This window comes from Drosophila tropicalis, unplaced genomic scaffold (genome assembly GCF_018151085.1).
Source record: "Drosophila tropicalis isolate 14030-0801.00 unplaced genomic scaffold, ASM1815108v1 contig_979, whole genome shotgun sequence".
Lineage (NCBI taxonomy): Eukaryota > Metazoa > Arthropoda > Insecta > Diptera > Drosophilidae > Drosophila > Drosophila tropicalis.
In genome coordinates this window covers 1,632,545-1,648,498 of record NW_027173482.1, presented here as the reverse complement: position 1 = coordinate 1,648,498, position 15,954 = coordinate 1,632,545, and the positions used below count along the sequence as shown (strand labels likewise).

Genomic DNA, 15,954 nt, shown 5'->3' with positions numbered 1-15,954 from the left:
CCCAGTCGTCGCCAATGTAACAACTCGTAATTTATAGTTTAATTATACTTTATTTAAATATTAATTTATTCTTTAGTTTGTACATCTACACTTGCTCGCTGTCACGCTCCAAGTCCCCGAGCGTTCCCACCTTACGTCCGATATCTCTTCGATATTCGTTATCGGTCTGGCAGGGTTGCCACAACATGTTTATATATTTCTTGTACTAAACAACTATGGTATAAAAATTATTTGCCACTTATAAGTCATGGGCTTGTTACATTTCAATAAAACAAATTGCTTTTAAATTTGAACAATAAATCCATACCAAACATTAGTTTTAGTTGTTTCAGTTCCACCATTTCCTATTGTTGTAAGTTTTATTTTTTAATTTTTTAAAACATTACCCTTTTTTAATCTCAAGTAAGTAGCGAAAGAAATCTTCTAAAAAGAATTTATAAAATAATATAATTTAATCCTTTATTTAGCTTAAATTTGATTTTCTTCGGTTGAATTCTTTACATAAATGATGTACAAATTTTCAATAATATCTGGTTAGATTGCGGCTTATTGAAAATTAAATCGAACTTAACCGGCTCGAGGTCAATCTTCCAAAAGAAGATTATTTCAAAGGTAACACACAAAAAGGTAAGAACTCCAGAATTGCAATAGCCAGCCATACCATGTCTTCAACGCTAAAACTAGTCGAGAATTACAATTAATTGAAGCGAAAAAAGTTGGCGATGCCTACGATACCGAAGACCACCGTTTTGTGCATACCCTTAGTGTAAGAGCTTCGCCCTTAACAAACTAAATTCACGACCTGTTATTTTATACACGGTATATTGTACCAAATAGAAATGAAATAAGTAAGTCGACTCGCCGACTACCATACAGCAGCTGAAACAAATATTTCCAATTTGTTTGAAAAAACAAAACTAACTAGTTCCGTGCGGGGGTTGAACCAAGATTTATTGACTTTTACGCAGGAACTCTACCCCTTACACCACCGTGCTGCTTGAAGACCACTCGGCGTTTTACCTATAACTCGCCGAAGCTATAACTTTAAGCGCGATTTTTCAAGAAAATATAGAATAGTGCGCCAAAATATTTCACACAGCTTCAAATGACGGGGTATTCTGGGTAGAGGTTGTAACATTAACTTTACTTAGGGTCATTTGTAACAGGCCCGGGCCTGGTGTACGAATACGTCTATTTAAAAAAAAAAAAAAAAATAAAATATCTAAAATTCATCCAATCGGTGATTCGCATACCTTAGTATCTCCAACTTTTTATACCCTTGCAAAAAGGGTATATTAATTTTGGTCAGAAGTGTGCAACGCATAGAACGAAGCATCTCCGACCATACAAAGTATATATATTCTTGATCAGCACGACGAGACGAGTTCAAATAGCCATGTCCGTCCGTCCGTCTGGATCAACGCAAACTCCTCTTAGACCGTAAGAGCTACAGAGCTGAAATTTTTCACGTAGGCTTGTATACACTGCAGGGGTTGTATATCTCGGATTCAGCCGGATCGGACCACTATATCATATAGCTCCCATACAAACCCCAAAGTCACGAACAGTGACTTTTCTCAATAACTTCGTTAATTTCTGTGCTGTGAAAATATTAGAGAGTTTATTACGCTTGTAAACTACTGTGCCAAATTTGATCAAGATTGGATGACTATATCATATAGCTCCCATAGGAACGATCGGTCGCAAACAGTGACTTTTTTAAATAACTTCGTTACTTTTAACGCGATTGCTTTTAAATTCAACATTTGTTAGTTTAATATATATGTTAATGACTGTGCCAAATTTAATCAAGATCGGGCGACTTTATCATATAGCTCCCATAGGAACGATCGGTCGCAAACAGTGACTTTTGTAAATAACTTCGTTACTTTTAACGCGATTGCTTTTTAATTCAACATTTGTTAGTTTAATATATATGTTAATGACTGTGCCAAATTTAATCAAGATCGGGCGACTAAATCATATAGCTCCCAAAGGAACGATCGGTCGAAAACAGTGACTTTTGTAAATAACTTCGTTACTTTTAACGCGATTGCTTTCAAATTCAACATTTGTTAGTTTAATATATCTGTTAATGACTGTGCCGAATTTGATAAAGATCGGGTGACTATATCATATAGCTCCCATAGGAACGATTGGTGGAAAACAGTGACTTTGATCAATATCTTCGTTATTTCCTATGACTGTAGGCCATTCGTTCGCAAACATAAGCCTTTTTAGTTAAAACGTTCTTCCACATTGATGGCTAATAGGTAAGGAAAGAGTTACCAAAAAAGTTGCAAGGGTATACAAACTTAGTTACAAAGTTAGCCCCGGCCCTCTGGTTTCGCTTCAATTAGTTGCGATTCTCAACTAGTTTCAGCGTTGAAGACATGGCATGGCTATTGCAACTATGGAGTTCTTTAGCAAAGTCTGATAGAAACTGCTCACCTTTTTCGATTTAAATTTCAATAGGTCGTAATCTAAACAGATAACACTAACAGAAGGCACAAAGTTACTTTGGAATTTTTATTAAGAAAATGAAGTAAGTAAGTCGTCTCGCCGACTTGTGTATACCATACACCAGGTGAATCAAATATTTCAAATTTCGAGAACCAAATGTATGTATGTCTATTAAATTGTTTTTACATGCTTCATACTATGAGCTATCTCGCTCACTCTACAAACACACGAGCACTCTAGCGCCGCCACTAGCCAACGGCCAATTCTGGCTTTGTGGACCGCTTAGTAAAATACGTTCATACGCATATTTTGCATGTTTCTAGTCCGATTTTAATAAACTTTGGTAGTTTGGTAGAAATAGATAAGATTAATTAGTCTGAATGCGAAAGTCAAAAAACTAGAGGAGGAAATCGGTTTTTTCTTCATTATGGAGGCGGAAATGGGCGTGGCAAAATATGAAATAATGTATACTCTGCCCGCATACCAAGCCAGTGTACATACTAAATTTGGTGACTTTAGCTTTGTAAGTTTTTGATAAAATCAGTTTTGTTTAATTTGCGGAGGCGGCAGTGGGCGTGACAAAATTTTTAAATATCCAATATCTGCGCGTCTATTAAGCTAGTCTGCATACCAAATTTCATGTCGGTAGCTGTCATTGTTTTTAAGAAAATCAGTTTAAACAATTAGTTTTTACGCGCTAACTAAACGAGTATATAAACCAAATTTGATGTCTCTAGCTGTTATACTTTTTAAGAAAAACAGTTTTATGTGATTCTTGGAGGCGTAAGGGGGCGTGCCAAAAAATTTGAACAATTAATTTCTGCGCGCTAACTAAACTGGTATATAAACCAAATTTGATGTCTCTAGCTGTTCTACTTTTTAAGAAAAATAATTTTATGTGATTCCTGTGATAACTCTATACATTTACATACTACACGATTATACATACCAAATTTGGTGGCTCTAGCTCTTATAGCTTCCGAGATCTGTGTGTTCATACAGACGGACGGACGAACTGACATGGTTAGATCGACTCGGCTGTTGATCCTGATCAAGAATATATATACTTTATAGGGTCGGAGAAGCTTCCTTCTGCCTGTTACATACATTTTGGCGACTTTAATATACCATTTCACCCTATGGGTGTATGGTATAAAAAACATTTTTTCCATATGGTACAATATACCGTGTATAAAATAACAGGTCGTGAATTTAATTTGTTAAGGGAGAAGCTCTTACACTATTTTTTCATAGCGCCTAGGGGGTCGTAGAAAAAGGTGGTCTTCGGTATTGTAGGCTTCGCTTAGTTGCAATTCTCAACTAGTTTAAGTGTTGAAGACATGGTATGGCTATTTCAGTTCTGGAGTTCATTAGCAAAGTCTGCTGATGATACAACTTGGTAGTTCTTAAAATAGCTATACAGACAACCTGCTCACCTTTTGTGTTTGTTGCCTTTGAAATAATCTTCTTTTGAAAGATTGACCTCGAGCCGGCTAAGTTCGATTTAAATTTTCAAAAATATTGTTAAAAACAGATTTTTAGAACGAATTTGTTTCCCGTCAAGAATTTTTTGGGAAAATTTAAGTTATCTCGGCAAGAAGGAACACAAAACACACCGTTTTTCTATCTTGGCTAGTTTATTTTTTCTTTGGGCTTCGCCACTATATGATTTGGATTTGTTAGTCTGATTCTTAAATTTTCGTGCAATATACTAAAAGGAGAATTTCGGGTTAACTCTCAAACAACGCATGACACAAAAATGTTTCTGATATATTGGAAATGTTTAGGTATTCGAGTTTCGAATTCATAATTTATAAGCGGATTGACGTAAGACGCGTAATCAGATCTGATGCAGTAACACTTATAAAGTTGAAAAAGTAAATAATAAATTACAGCATATTTAGGTTTATAATCATTTTAATGAACAGAATAGTAGAATTTAAATCTTTATTCTCTATGGGAGTGCAAAGCAATTGAAAAATCGAGACGAAGGAATACAATAGTTAATACAAATATTATGTAAATAAAGCAAGAAACTAAGAACGGCTCCTGTAGCAGAGACACTCTTGAGAAGGTGTAATTGAGCGTAAAATCAGCAATATGGCTTTCCACCAAATTTATCTTTGAAAACGAGATCACTGGACGCCCGACCGTATCCAAATAAGTATGCACCAACTCATTCTGCTGTCGATTTATTGTGTAAGGAGTCGTTAGTTGAATATTATCAGTTCCTTCGGGAAGAACGATTTTGATTGCCGCCTTATTAATAGCCATATTATCGTAAATGTGATCTATTAAGTGCATCTTAAGCTGAAATTTTTTACCGTTGCTATACAAATATTCGTAAGAAGGCACATTGTATCCTATGGTATATTGTGTTTTCCAACCTCCAAAAAGTGGAAATCTGGGTCTCAATTCTAGGTCAATTAAATCGTTTAATGCGTTCATATTAGATGTCGAAATATTTCCATTGGTATCACGATAGTAAACAGCGGAGGCCGAAGCTGGTAAAATTGTTTTATACGATTTGATTGCAGACTGACTAGAACGACCATCTTTCTGAAAATCGTATCGAGAAAACGATCCTGTTAGTTTAGCGCCAGTGTGAGCCAATTGAATAGACTCCTTTATTGCAATATTTCCCCAGTGAGATATTTCGATAGTGCGCTCCAATTTTTGTACTGTCATGAAGGGTGTCTGGTTTTCATAATGAATAACGAGCTCCTGTTTTGATAAAGCTGTAAATAAAAATTTGTTTTCATTAACTATTTGCAAAATATTTTATTTTTAAAAAAAACTGGTAACATCGTCTGAGCCGAATATTTGAATATGTACCAAAATCGTTTTCTGTGTTACAAAATATACATACATACAATATACATATATATGTATATGTACATCCATTCACACTCTGTTAATCTTCTCTTTTTTGCTTTGCCCTTTTGACATGTCAAGGAAGGAGTGCATTTTTCGCGCCAGCCAAAGCAGAGATTTGCCCACATTATTTTTCAACATTTTGCGCATTCAGAATTATTATTTTGTTTTTATAAAAATTAACTTTTTTAAAGGAACTGAAAAATCAAGAGGAAAGGGAGTTGAATCAAACGCCACCTGACACATTAATTCAACACAATTTTTTTGTCCTACACTAATGATGAAAAAAATAGATTTACCCCATTAAATTTGTTGTTTTCTATTACCTTAATCGCCGAAATTTAAATGCACGTTTATTCATTGAACATTTATTTTTGATAAAGAACTATACTTGGAAAAGAAAAATTATGTTATTCAAATTTATAACAAAAACAAATTTGATTGCAGATTGATTAAAAAATAGATGAACATCAATTGGCTAAGTTATATTTCATTTTTTGGTTTTGATATCATTGAAAAAGTTTTTTGTTTTATTATTTCACTAATTTCCAGTATATTCACCATTATTTCACTATTACCTTTCGCATTCGATTGGGAATACTATTAATGAAAGCTTTAAACATTTAACATTTTTAAACTATGTACATTCTTAATAAAAAGTTAGAACTTAATTTTTCAATTATTGAAATAAAATAACTCTGTTGAGAATGAATAATAAAATTTTTTATACCATACACCCATAGGGTGAAATGGTATATTAAAGTCGCCAAAATGTATGTAACAGGCAGAAGGAAGCTTCTCCGAGCCTATAAAGTATATATATTCTTGATCAGGATCAACAGCCGAGTATATACTCGTTTAGTTAGCGCGCAAAAACTAATTGTTTAAACTGATTTTCTTAAAAACAATGACAGCTACCGACATGAAATTTGGTATGCAGACTAGCTTAATAGACGCGCAGATATTGGCTATTCAAAAATTTTGTCACGCCCACTGCCGCCTCCGCAAATTAAACAAAACTGATTTTATCAAAAACTTACAAAGCTAAAGTCACCAAATTTAGTATGTACACTGGCTTGGTATGCGGGCAGAGTATACATCATTTCATATTTTGCCACGCCCATTTCCGCCTCCATAATTAAGAAAAAACCGATTTCCTCCTGTAGTTTTTTGACTTTCGCATTCAGACTAATTAATCTTATCTATTTCTACCAAACTACCAAAGTTTATTAAAATCGGACTAGAAACATGCAAAATATGCGTATGAACGTATTTTACTAAGCGGTCCACAAAGCCAGAATTGGCCGTTGGCTAGTGGCGGCGCTAGAGTGCTCGTGTGTTTGTAGAGTGAGCGAGATAGCTCATAGTATGAAGCATGTAAAAACAATTTAATAGACATACATTTGGTTTTCGAAATTTGAAATATTTGTTTCGCCTGGTGTATGGTATAGTCGGCGAGTCGACTCACTTACTTCATTTTTATACCATACACCCATAGGGTGAAATGGTATATTAAAGTCGCCAAAATGTATGTAACAGGCAGAAGGAAGCTTCTCCGACCCTAAAAAGTATATATATTCTTGATCAGGATGAACAGCCGAGTCGATCTAGCCATGTCCGTCTGTCCGTCCGTCCGTCCGTCCGTCCGTATGAACACGCAGATCTCGGAGACTATAAGAGCTAGAGCCACCAAATTTGGTATGTATACTCGTGTATTATGTACATATATAGAGTTAATTGGAATTTCGGCCACGCCCCCTTACGCCCCCAGGAATCACATAAAACTATTTTTCTTAAAAAGTATAACAGCTAGAGACATCAAATTTAGTTTGTATACCCGTTTAGTTAGCGCGCAGAAATTAATTGTTCAAACTTTTTGCCACGCCCCCTTACGCCTCCAGGAATCACATAAAACTGTTTTTCTTAAAAAGTATAATAGATAGAGACATCAAATTTGGTTTATATACTCGTTTAGTTAGCGCGCAGAAACTAATTGTTTAAACTTTTTGCCACGCCCCCTTCCGCCCCCGCAATTTACATAAAACTGATTTTCTTAAAAACTATGACAGCTACCGACATCAAATTTGGTATGAAGACTAGTTTAATAGACGCGCAGAAACTGGCTATTTAAAAATTTTGCCACGCCCACTTACGCCCCCGTAAATTAAACAAAACTGATTTTATCAAAAACAAACAAAGCTAAAGTCACCAAATTTAGTATGTATACTGGCTTAGTATGCGCGCAGAGTATATATATTTTCATATTTTGCCACGCCTACTTCCGCCTCCATAATTAAGAAAAAACCGATTTCCTCCTGTAGTTTTTTGACTATCGCATTCAAATTCGGCAGACTAATTATTCTTATCTATTTCTACAAAACTACCAAATTTTATTGAAATCGGACAAGAAACATGCAAAATATGCGTATGAACGTATTTTACTAAGCGGTCCACAAGGCCAGAATTGGCCGTTGGCTAGAAGCGGCGCTAGAGTGCTCGTGTGTTTGTAGAGTGAGCGAGATAGCACATAGTATAAGACATGTAAAAACAATTTAATAGACATACATTTGGTCTTCGAAATTTGAAATATTTGTTTCACCAGGTGTATGGTATACCCAAGTCGACGAGTCGACTTACTTGCTTCATTTTTTATTGTGATTGTTTTAGCGACCTTAGTGTTGTTACAATAGGGTTTCCTCAGGCTTCAGGTCAATTACACATCGGCATTTTTAGGACAACTAAAAATTTACACAGGTCAGCACCGTTCGACGTGGAGCTAAGAACCAATTTATGTCAAGAAAATGTCTGTGTATGTAGGCGCAATTGTCAGTTAAGTCGTGTGGCGTTTGGAGCTTACATATATGATGGGTATTTAGTATCTTCATGGTGAGCCATTTGTTGTAGTGCGGCGAGCGGCATCATTTAGTATTTCTGTCTTTTGGAAATTCAGTGCATGAACACTGGTTGCACAGTGTGTCATTAGTGCTGTTTTTGAAAATCGACGGACCACAATATCATATAGTTATACATATAAGAAAAATAGGTGAAGAAGTTGAGGTATCCCTATAATCCCTGTTAATTCACTAATGTGATAGTTACCTATACATATATAAATTTAATATTCATATTCCAACATATACCAACATACAATAAATAGCCAAGTTATGCATATAAACGTTTATCCATGGTGGTTGGCAGCGCTAGGGTGCTTATATGCTTCAGTGAACGAGATACTGAGATGTGCTTGTAAAAAGCATGTGAACAGATCTTTTTATAAATACATAAATGCATTCATTTTAAATTATTGGGATATTGTAGAGTACAATTAGTATTAAATTTAAAGAGTGTTTTTGTTAAAAATAAGAAATTGTATATAAAAACGAAAATAACATCGTCCATTCATTAGTATTTTACACTATAAAAACCGCACTGAACGCCAAACTACATTCTCAAATATTACAGATTTATAAAATTAAAAACATTCTGCAAAGATGTTCTAAATACCTAAATTACCAATCTCAAAGCACGCGGCGAAAAACGTGCAACAAGGGCTTTAACAAAAATTAGGTGCGCGGAATTCAAGAAAAGTCCTACTCAAGCAAGCTGTCTAGATTTCTTACAGATTAAGTTAATAAAATAATACAGTCCAGAAGTGACGAAATTTTATACCACATTTATACCAAACATTATTAACGAGAAAAGAAATAAGAAGGAAGTCAATTACACAAATTCAAGACCTTGTGCTGACAATCACGCTGCTAAATCAAAAATAATAAATCCAGCTATTTTCGATCTTTAAGATTTAAAATCTATTTTTATCGAACTTAGTCAGTTTAGTGGGAGTGACCAATATTAAAGTATTTCAGTCCTTTAGCACAATTCACATACTTATAGATTTGACTTGAATAAAACTTGTATATTAGAAGGTCATAATTTTCATACGTGGCAAATCGCGACACCACACTACGATACACCATAACATAGTAGCGGAATGCGACGGCGGAGTTAAGGCGGTCACCGAATGAGTTACAAGCAATCACGTAACATTCAGCAAATTGGCTACTCATGACACATGCCCTCGGCAATCAGCTATGTGCCGTACGCAGCCCAGTCACCTGGAACAAATCAAAAGGGTTGACGAGGGGATAATAATTGTCAACGAGCTTGCGATGCAACAGAGTAGATGAAAGACCCAAGTTGGAAGTAAATAAGGTTCCTGGCATTCCGGCTCATGTGTTAAGTGTACTTTTTCTACAGGGAATAAATGAACGCAACCTATCTAGCATTCGTAGGAATAAACTTTTTCCATGTAATTTTGTTGTTGTATGTGCTCTGAGATGTTTAGTTTCAGCTGCTAAGTTCAGTGCTGAAATTACTATTATAAAATACTTTAAATCTTTAATTTTTCTTTAAACTTTTTTTTAGCTCAAAAGGGAGCTATCACTGCGGGTCAACGGGTGTCAGATAGCGAAATACCTCGTAGCATAGACTTAAACAAAAGACTGGCGAAAAAAACGGCACTTGGCCGTAATTACATTTGTTAATCTTTAATACATTGCTGACCCAGTGGGTTGGGTACCTAACCGTATCTCGCCCTAATTTATCTAGTACATCCATTTAAGTTGTATTCCATCAGGTGTGCTACTGATTTTAGTGAACGCAGAGACTTAGGTGCCACAGACTGGCCTTTTGAGCAATTTTCAATCCTCAGTCCGATGTGCTAGCTAACATACATCGGAACATACAAAGTTTTTTTTTTAAATTAATGTCGTAATACAAATCGTTCAGTCACTGATGATTCTGCATTAAAATAATAACAGTTTTGAAATATTTATTATGCATATTTATGCCATTTGGCAACAATGAAATCAAAACTATTGTTTTATAATACCAAAGGAAATGTGTTAAGACATAAATAAAACCATTGATATATTAGTGACTTTTTAGGCTTTTTTATAAATTGGGTAGTTTTCTTGTATGTACATATTTTGCAAAATAATAAAAAAAAAAAACATTTCTCTACAGTGTACACTGGTTGCCTCCAAATCTAACGGAACTTTCTAAAAGTAGCATTGAAAGTGATCAAACGTTTGACAAAGTGGTCCGATATTAATAATTTAAAATGGATTTTGTAATTGAAGGTATTTACTTTAATAAATGTGTATTTAAAGATTAATTTGATCAATTCAAACATTTTTGTGTGATTTTGAACGTCTTAACCTTTTTTGTGCATTTTGTGTACGTCTTTTTTATGTTTACTAAAAGTTTTAGTTGTGTTGCCCCCGGATGCCCACATTGAGAGTGCCGTCACTGTATTTGTCAATGTTTTAAGGTAATAATCATGAAAGTTAAGTTACTAAAAGTTGCTAATTAGCTTACATATATTGATAAATAAACTAAAGTGGTCTTATTTATTTTCATGGGACAAATATCCACCGTTATCAGTTGAACTTTGTGTTGTTGGTTTCGTTTTCGTCGTTTGTTTTGTACCTTTTCTTACATTAAATTTACTGTACTAATTTATGTTTGCTTTGCACATTTTATTTTGATTGTATAGGAGCACCTCATAACTGTGTGTTTTCACGCATCCACATTTTTGATCTTTGGTGCAAAGAAAAAGGCACAGATGCCGAAAAAATACAAGGCATAAATAATTTACTGGCACTAAACATAAAAAGCAAAGGCTACGAAGTCAATACGATTGACCTTAAGAAATGTATTCAGTACATTTGCAAAAAGATAGTTGCTTTCTACAATACAAATCTAATTGGCTAAAAACTAAAGAATTTATTGTCCTGAAGCCTACTGGTACTGCTCAACAAATTGATCTGAGTTCTAGTCGTGGACGGCCCAAAATGGATTTTGTTGAGTCCTCAAAAAGGACGAAACGTCGCAGAATATCCCTAATACAAAAGCATGGTGAGTCTGCAGCTTCTGTTTTGCGCTCATCTGATTCTCAGTCAAGCCTTAATGCAACGGAAATAAATATTGAAAAGGACTTGTCGCTTGTCGTCGACATTGGGTTGTCCAAACACCAATACTTGGTCATTAGATCATTTATAAATTCAGAAGTTTCGTATAACTTATTGCCAAGTTACAAAAAAATTCTTAAGTTCAAAACATTGAGATATCCAAATAATATTGTTGTAGACGAAACACATGCAGAAGTGGAACTACAAAGTCTTTTAGACAACACGGCTTCAAGTATTTTAGAGCTTCAAAAGAATTTAATTGAAGAACGTTTGGATGAAACTGAAAAAACTTTAACATTAATTGGAAAATGGGGATTCGATGGTATAAACAAAAGATTTCCAATTGTATTAATGACGAGAAAAGTTTATTTGTCACATCGTACGTCCCACTTCAGCATGTAACCGACACTAAAGTAATAAGGTAAAATCCCAGGCCATCGTCTACCCGATATTGTAGGCCACTCAGGCTTTTATTTAAAAAGGAGACCGCCGCACTTTCTGTCGAAGAAGAGCTCTACTTCAAGGAGAAAATAGCTAACTTAAAGACAACAGAACATAAAATTTGCAGTACAACATTTTCTGTAAAGCACGCCCTTCAAATAACCATGGTGGATGGTAAAGTTTGCAACGCGTTAAGCAACACATCTTCGATGAAATGCTTTATATGTGGAGCAAAGCCCACAGAAATGAATAATATTGAGAAATGTGTTGGAAGAGATGTGCAAGAAAAGTATTTTAAATTCGGGCTATCACCACTTCATTCATATATCCGGTTCTTCGAATATTTCTTGCACATTTCATACAAGCTGGATGTAAAGCTTTGGCAAGTACGATCGGGAGAACTCAAGTCTATTGTATTAAAGAAAAAACATAAAATTCAAGCGGAGTTTCGAGAGAAAATGGGGTTACTGGTCGATACGCCAAAGGATGGAGGTAAAGGAAACTCCAACGATGGCAATACTGTCAGGAAACTGAGTTTCTCTTTCACAAATATTTGCTGTATGCTATCTAAATTCATCTCGAATACCCAGGAAAAAATTTCAAATCTCTATCTTTACGGGAAGTATTTTTGGCCACCAGTCACCAGTTGGCCATATAAGCGCAACCAGTGTGCAGTGGCAATGTTCATCTGTAACCGACAAACATTTGATATTGTTGGGAGGTGATTGGTTTAAAAATGTTTGTTTTTATACCCTTGCAGAGGGTATTATAAAATTGATCAGATGTTTGTAACGCACAGAAGGAGACGTTTCCGACCCCATAAAGTATATATTCTTGATCAGTATGAGAAGCTGAGTCGATGTATCCAATCGAATCGGCTTTGCTCAAACGCAGCCTACTAGCTCCTTGCTCGAATCAACAGATTACACGCATACATACAGTTATAGAACAAGAGTTTGGAACATGTAAAAATATTATGGCCAAAGACTTCAAGGGTATATAAACTTCGGCAAAGCCGAAGTTAGCTTTTTCGATATTTTAACATACGTTTGATACTCTCATATGGTCCAAATATAAGCTTATCAGAAGCTACTGAAAATGGTTTATCTTGGGTATGGGAAAGAATGTTGGTGGTGCCAAGTTTTACTATTGTTTTCTGGGAATATGTTTCATAATTTGAATATAGATGCACTAATCCAATATATTTCACAAACTGTATCTCATGTTGTTTTATTTCCTCCGGATATGGCATTATATTTTTCGCCGACACTGTCTCTACTAGGATAATTTGATGCGCTGAACTGCTTTCAAAAGTAATAACATACTGAAGTCCTTCATTCGCTTCTCGAGCTTGAACTTTATTCTTTGATCCGTCTTTTATAGAAATATGCGACAAATTCGGCTCATTTAAAATTAACACGTATTCTTTTATGGGTTTGCCAGTGGTATCTTCAGCTGATATTTTTATAGATGTTTTAACGAGCTGAGAACTTATATCCAAAACTCTCTCTACATTTTTGTTCACTATTTTTGCTTTAATTTCAGAAAAGCACGTTAAAGATATAAAAGCCAAAAGCAACGTTGAAAATCGCATGATTCTTGTATCTTTAGGACACGTATCGTACTGCTTTTAACAGAGCTGGAAACAACATCGATATTTTCTGGCTTTTGAAATCACTTATCACTATCATGGTTTTATACCCGATTCCCACTAGCGACCATCGCTTTTCACTTTGGGAATGGTCCCTAAGGTCCGGTTCAGTTAAACGAGATACCAGAAGACATAATAGTTTATATTGACTTTAGGGCTGTCGGATATTTTTAAAATATCGTATCGATGATATTTTTGCTTTTGAAAAAATATCGATACGATATTAATATATATCGTTAAAAATAACGATATATCGATATTTTAAATATTTTTTCCCCCCAGATTAAATTTAAATTTACACAATAACATAACAATTTATTTTCTTAATACGGATTTTCTTTACACGCATTTTCTTAATAAGGATTTTCTTTACACGCATTTTCTTAATACAGATTTTCTTAATACGGAATTTGTCATTTTGGATATTCAAAGGCATGTTTAACTCGAGTATTTGGAGTTTAAAGATTTCAAAAAAACCCGTTCTGTTATATGTGTATCCGTCATACGACTTCGTGAGTCACAGACAACACATTTAATTGCAGAAGCAAGTCGCTCCGAAGTAGGGTTGTCGGATTTTTTAAAATATCGTATCGATGATATTTTTGCTTTTGAAAAAATATCGATACGATATTAATAAATATCGTTTAAAATATCGATATATCGATATTTTTCCCCCAAAATAAATTAAAATTTACACAATAACATAACAATTTATTTTCTTAATACGGATTTTCATTACACGCATTTTCTTAATACGGATTTTCTTTACACGCATTTTCTTAATACGGATGCGACATCCTCCACTTCGTTTAAAATCTTTTTAACAGCATCCACTGATTTGCTGTATTTTTCTTCGATCATTGTTGTAATCTGGAAAAAATGATATATATTTAGAAAAGCGTATTGATTTTATGATTATTCTATACAGTATAACAACCGAAATTAATACTTGCCTTGGACCGGCCAGGCATTTTAAATTGCGGCACACATTTCTTAAAAAGGTGTGTTAGACCTTCTTTCTCCACGCACCGGACAGGCATGTTGTCTCTGCAAATCATGAAGACAATTGCTTCATATATTTCATTCGCCTTCTGTTCATTGTCTAAAATGAAGTACAAATTAATAAAATTCAGAATGCACACTTTTTCTTACTTACCTTTTAAAGCTTCAGTGTTTCGAAATGATTGTTCAATTGTTTGGTTTTGACGAAACTTAATCGAAACCTAATTATTTAGTCAAACGAATAAGAATTCAGAATTAGAAATTGCGAAATAATCTATATGAAATTCAATCGCGTGTATATTTCGAGAATTTGTGCGTGTGGCTCTAAAATTGACCGCGTTTTCTCGAAATACACACACCATTGCATTTCGAGAAAACGCGGGCTCTAAAACTACACACACGCACAAACAGAAAAATGACGGAACTTTATAAGTACTTACCTTTTTTTGCATACACTTTACAAAAGTGTCATAGTGCTTGTTTTTTATGTGCGACATGTTTGTTGAATTTCCACTTGTTTTAATAATATTTTGACTTGGTTTACATTTGGCTGTTCCATTTTTAAGATCCAAGTAATTCGATTTCATCATTTTTACATCCGCGCTCGCTGCACTCATTCTCCAAAGTAAAAATATCAAAAAATATCACAAAAAAATATCGATGTTCGATATTTGGGGAAAAAAAATATCTCGATATAAATATTTTTTTTTTTTTGAAAAAAATATCCGATATATCGATATTTAGATAAATTTTTGACAACCCTATTCACAACGAAAATTAAAGCCATGAAATAGGACGTTAACGGATGGGTTTAAAGGGACGATAGTCCCGAAATTCAACAAATATCAATGATTTTTATACCCTTGCAGAGGGTATTATAAAATTGGTCAGATGTTTGTAACGCACAGAAGGAGACGTTTCCGACCCCATAAAGTATATATATTCTTGATCAGCATGAGAAGCTGAGTCGATATAGCCATGTCCATCTGTCCGTTCGTCTGTGCGTATGCGTATTACTCAGCCGTCTTAAGAGTTATCGGGATGAAATCTTTTTTTGGGGTTTTTTATTACCCGGGTAAGATAAAGTATAAAAATCCTTAGGATCGGACCACTATATCATATAGCTCTAGAAGAAAAAATTTTGCGGACATGGCTATATCAACTCAGCTTCTCATGCTGATCAAGAATTTATATACTTTATGGGGTCGTAAACGCCTCCTTCTGTGCGTTACGAACATCTGACCAATTTTACAATACCCTCTGCAAGGGTATAAAAAGTAAATAAAAATGTACCACAAAATATATAAAAAGCATTATGAAAAACTTCGACCAAGCTGGGAGTCGAACCCCGGCCGCCCGATCGCCAAGCGAGCACACTAACAACAGAGCCACGTCGACACTTTGTAAATTGCCGTCGAGTTTTAATTGTGGCAATTTATATTTCACCGAATCAATCAATAAATAGCATCGCGGAATTCATTCATGAAAATTTAATAAAGTATACACCAGAAGTATCGCGGATACTTAGAAAAGATTACGATAAAGTTCCAA

General features: G+C 34.7%; 1 protein-coding gene and 1 long non-coding RNA gene across 2 annotated transcripts; both read right to left on the bottom strand.

Annotated features, from left to right (window-relative positions):
* Positions 1-4,362: 4,362 nt before the first annotated feature.
* LOC137586288 (dolichyl-diphosphooligosaccharide--protein glycosyltransferase subunit 1) lies at positions 4,363-13,377 on the bottom strand. The gene is made up of 2 exons (XM_068302297.1): positions 12,798-13,377; positions 4,363-5,201 (listed from the first exon to the last, which is right to left on the bottom strand). The coding sequence occupies exons 1-2, from the start codon at positions 13,342-13,344 to the stop codon at positions 4,411-4,413; spliced, it is 1,338 nt and encodes a 445-aa protein (XP_068158398.1). The 5' UTR covers positions 13,345-13,377; the 3' UTR covers positions 4,363-4,410.
* A 714-nt stretch (positions 13,378-14,091) lies between these two features.
* On the bottom strand, positions 14,092-15,076 carry LOC137586303 (uncharacterized). Its single transcript, XR_011033755.1, has 4 exons — positions 14,844-15,076; positions 14,558-14,624; positions 14,355-14,503; positions 14,092-14,271 (listed from the first exon to the last, which is right to left on the bottom strand). It is a non-coding gene; the product is annotated as an uncharacterized lncRNA (long non-coding RNA).
* Between the last annotated feature and the right edge of the window lie 878 nt (positions 15,077-15,954).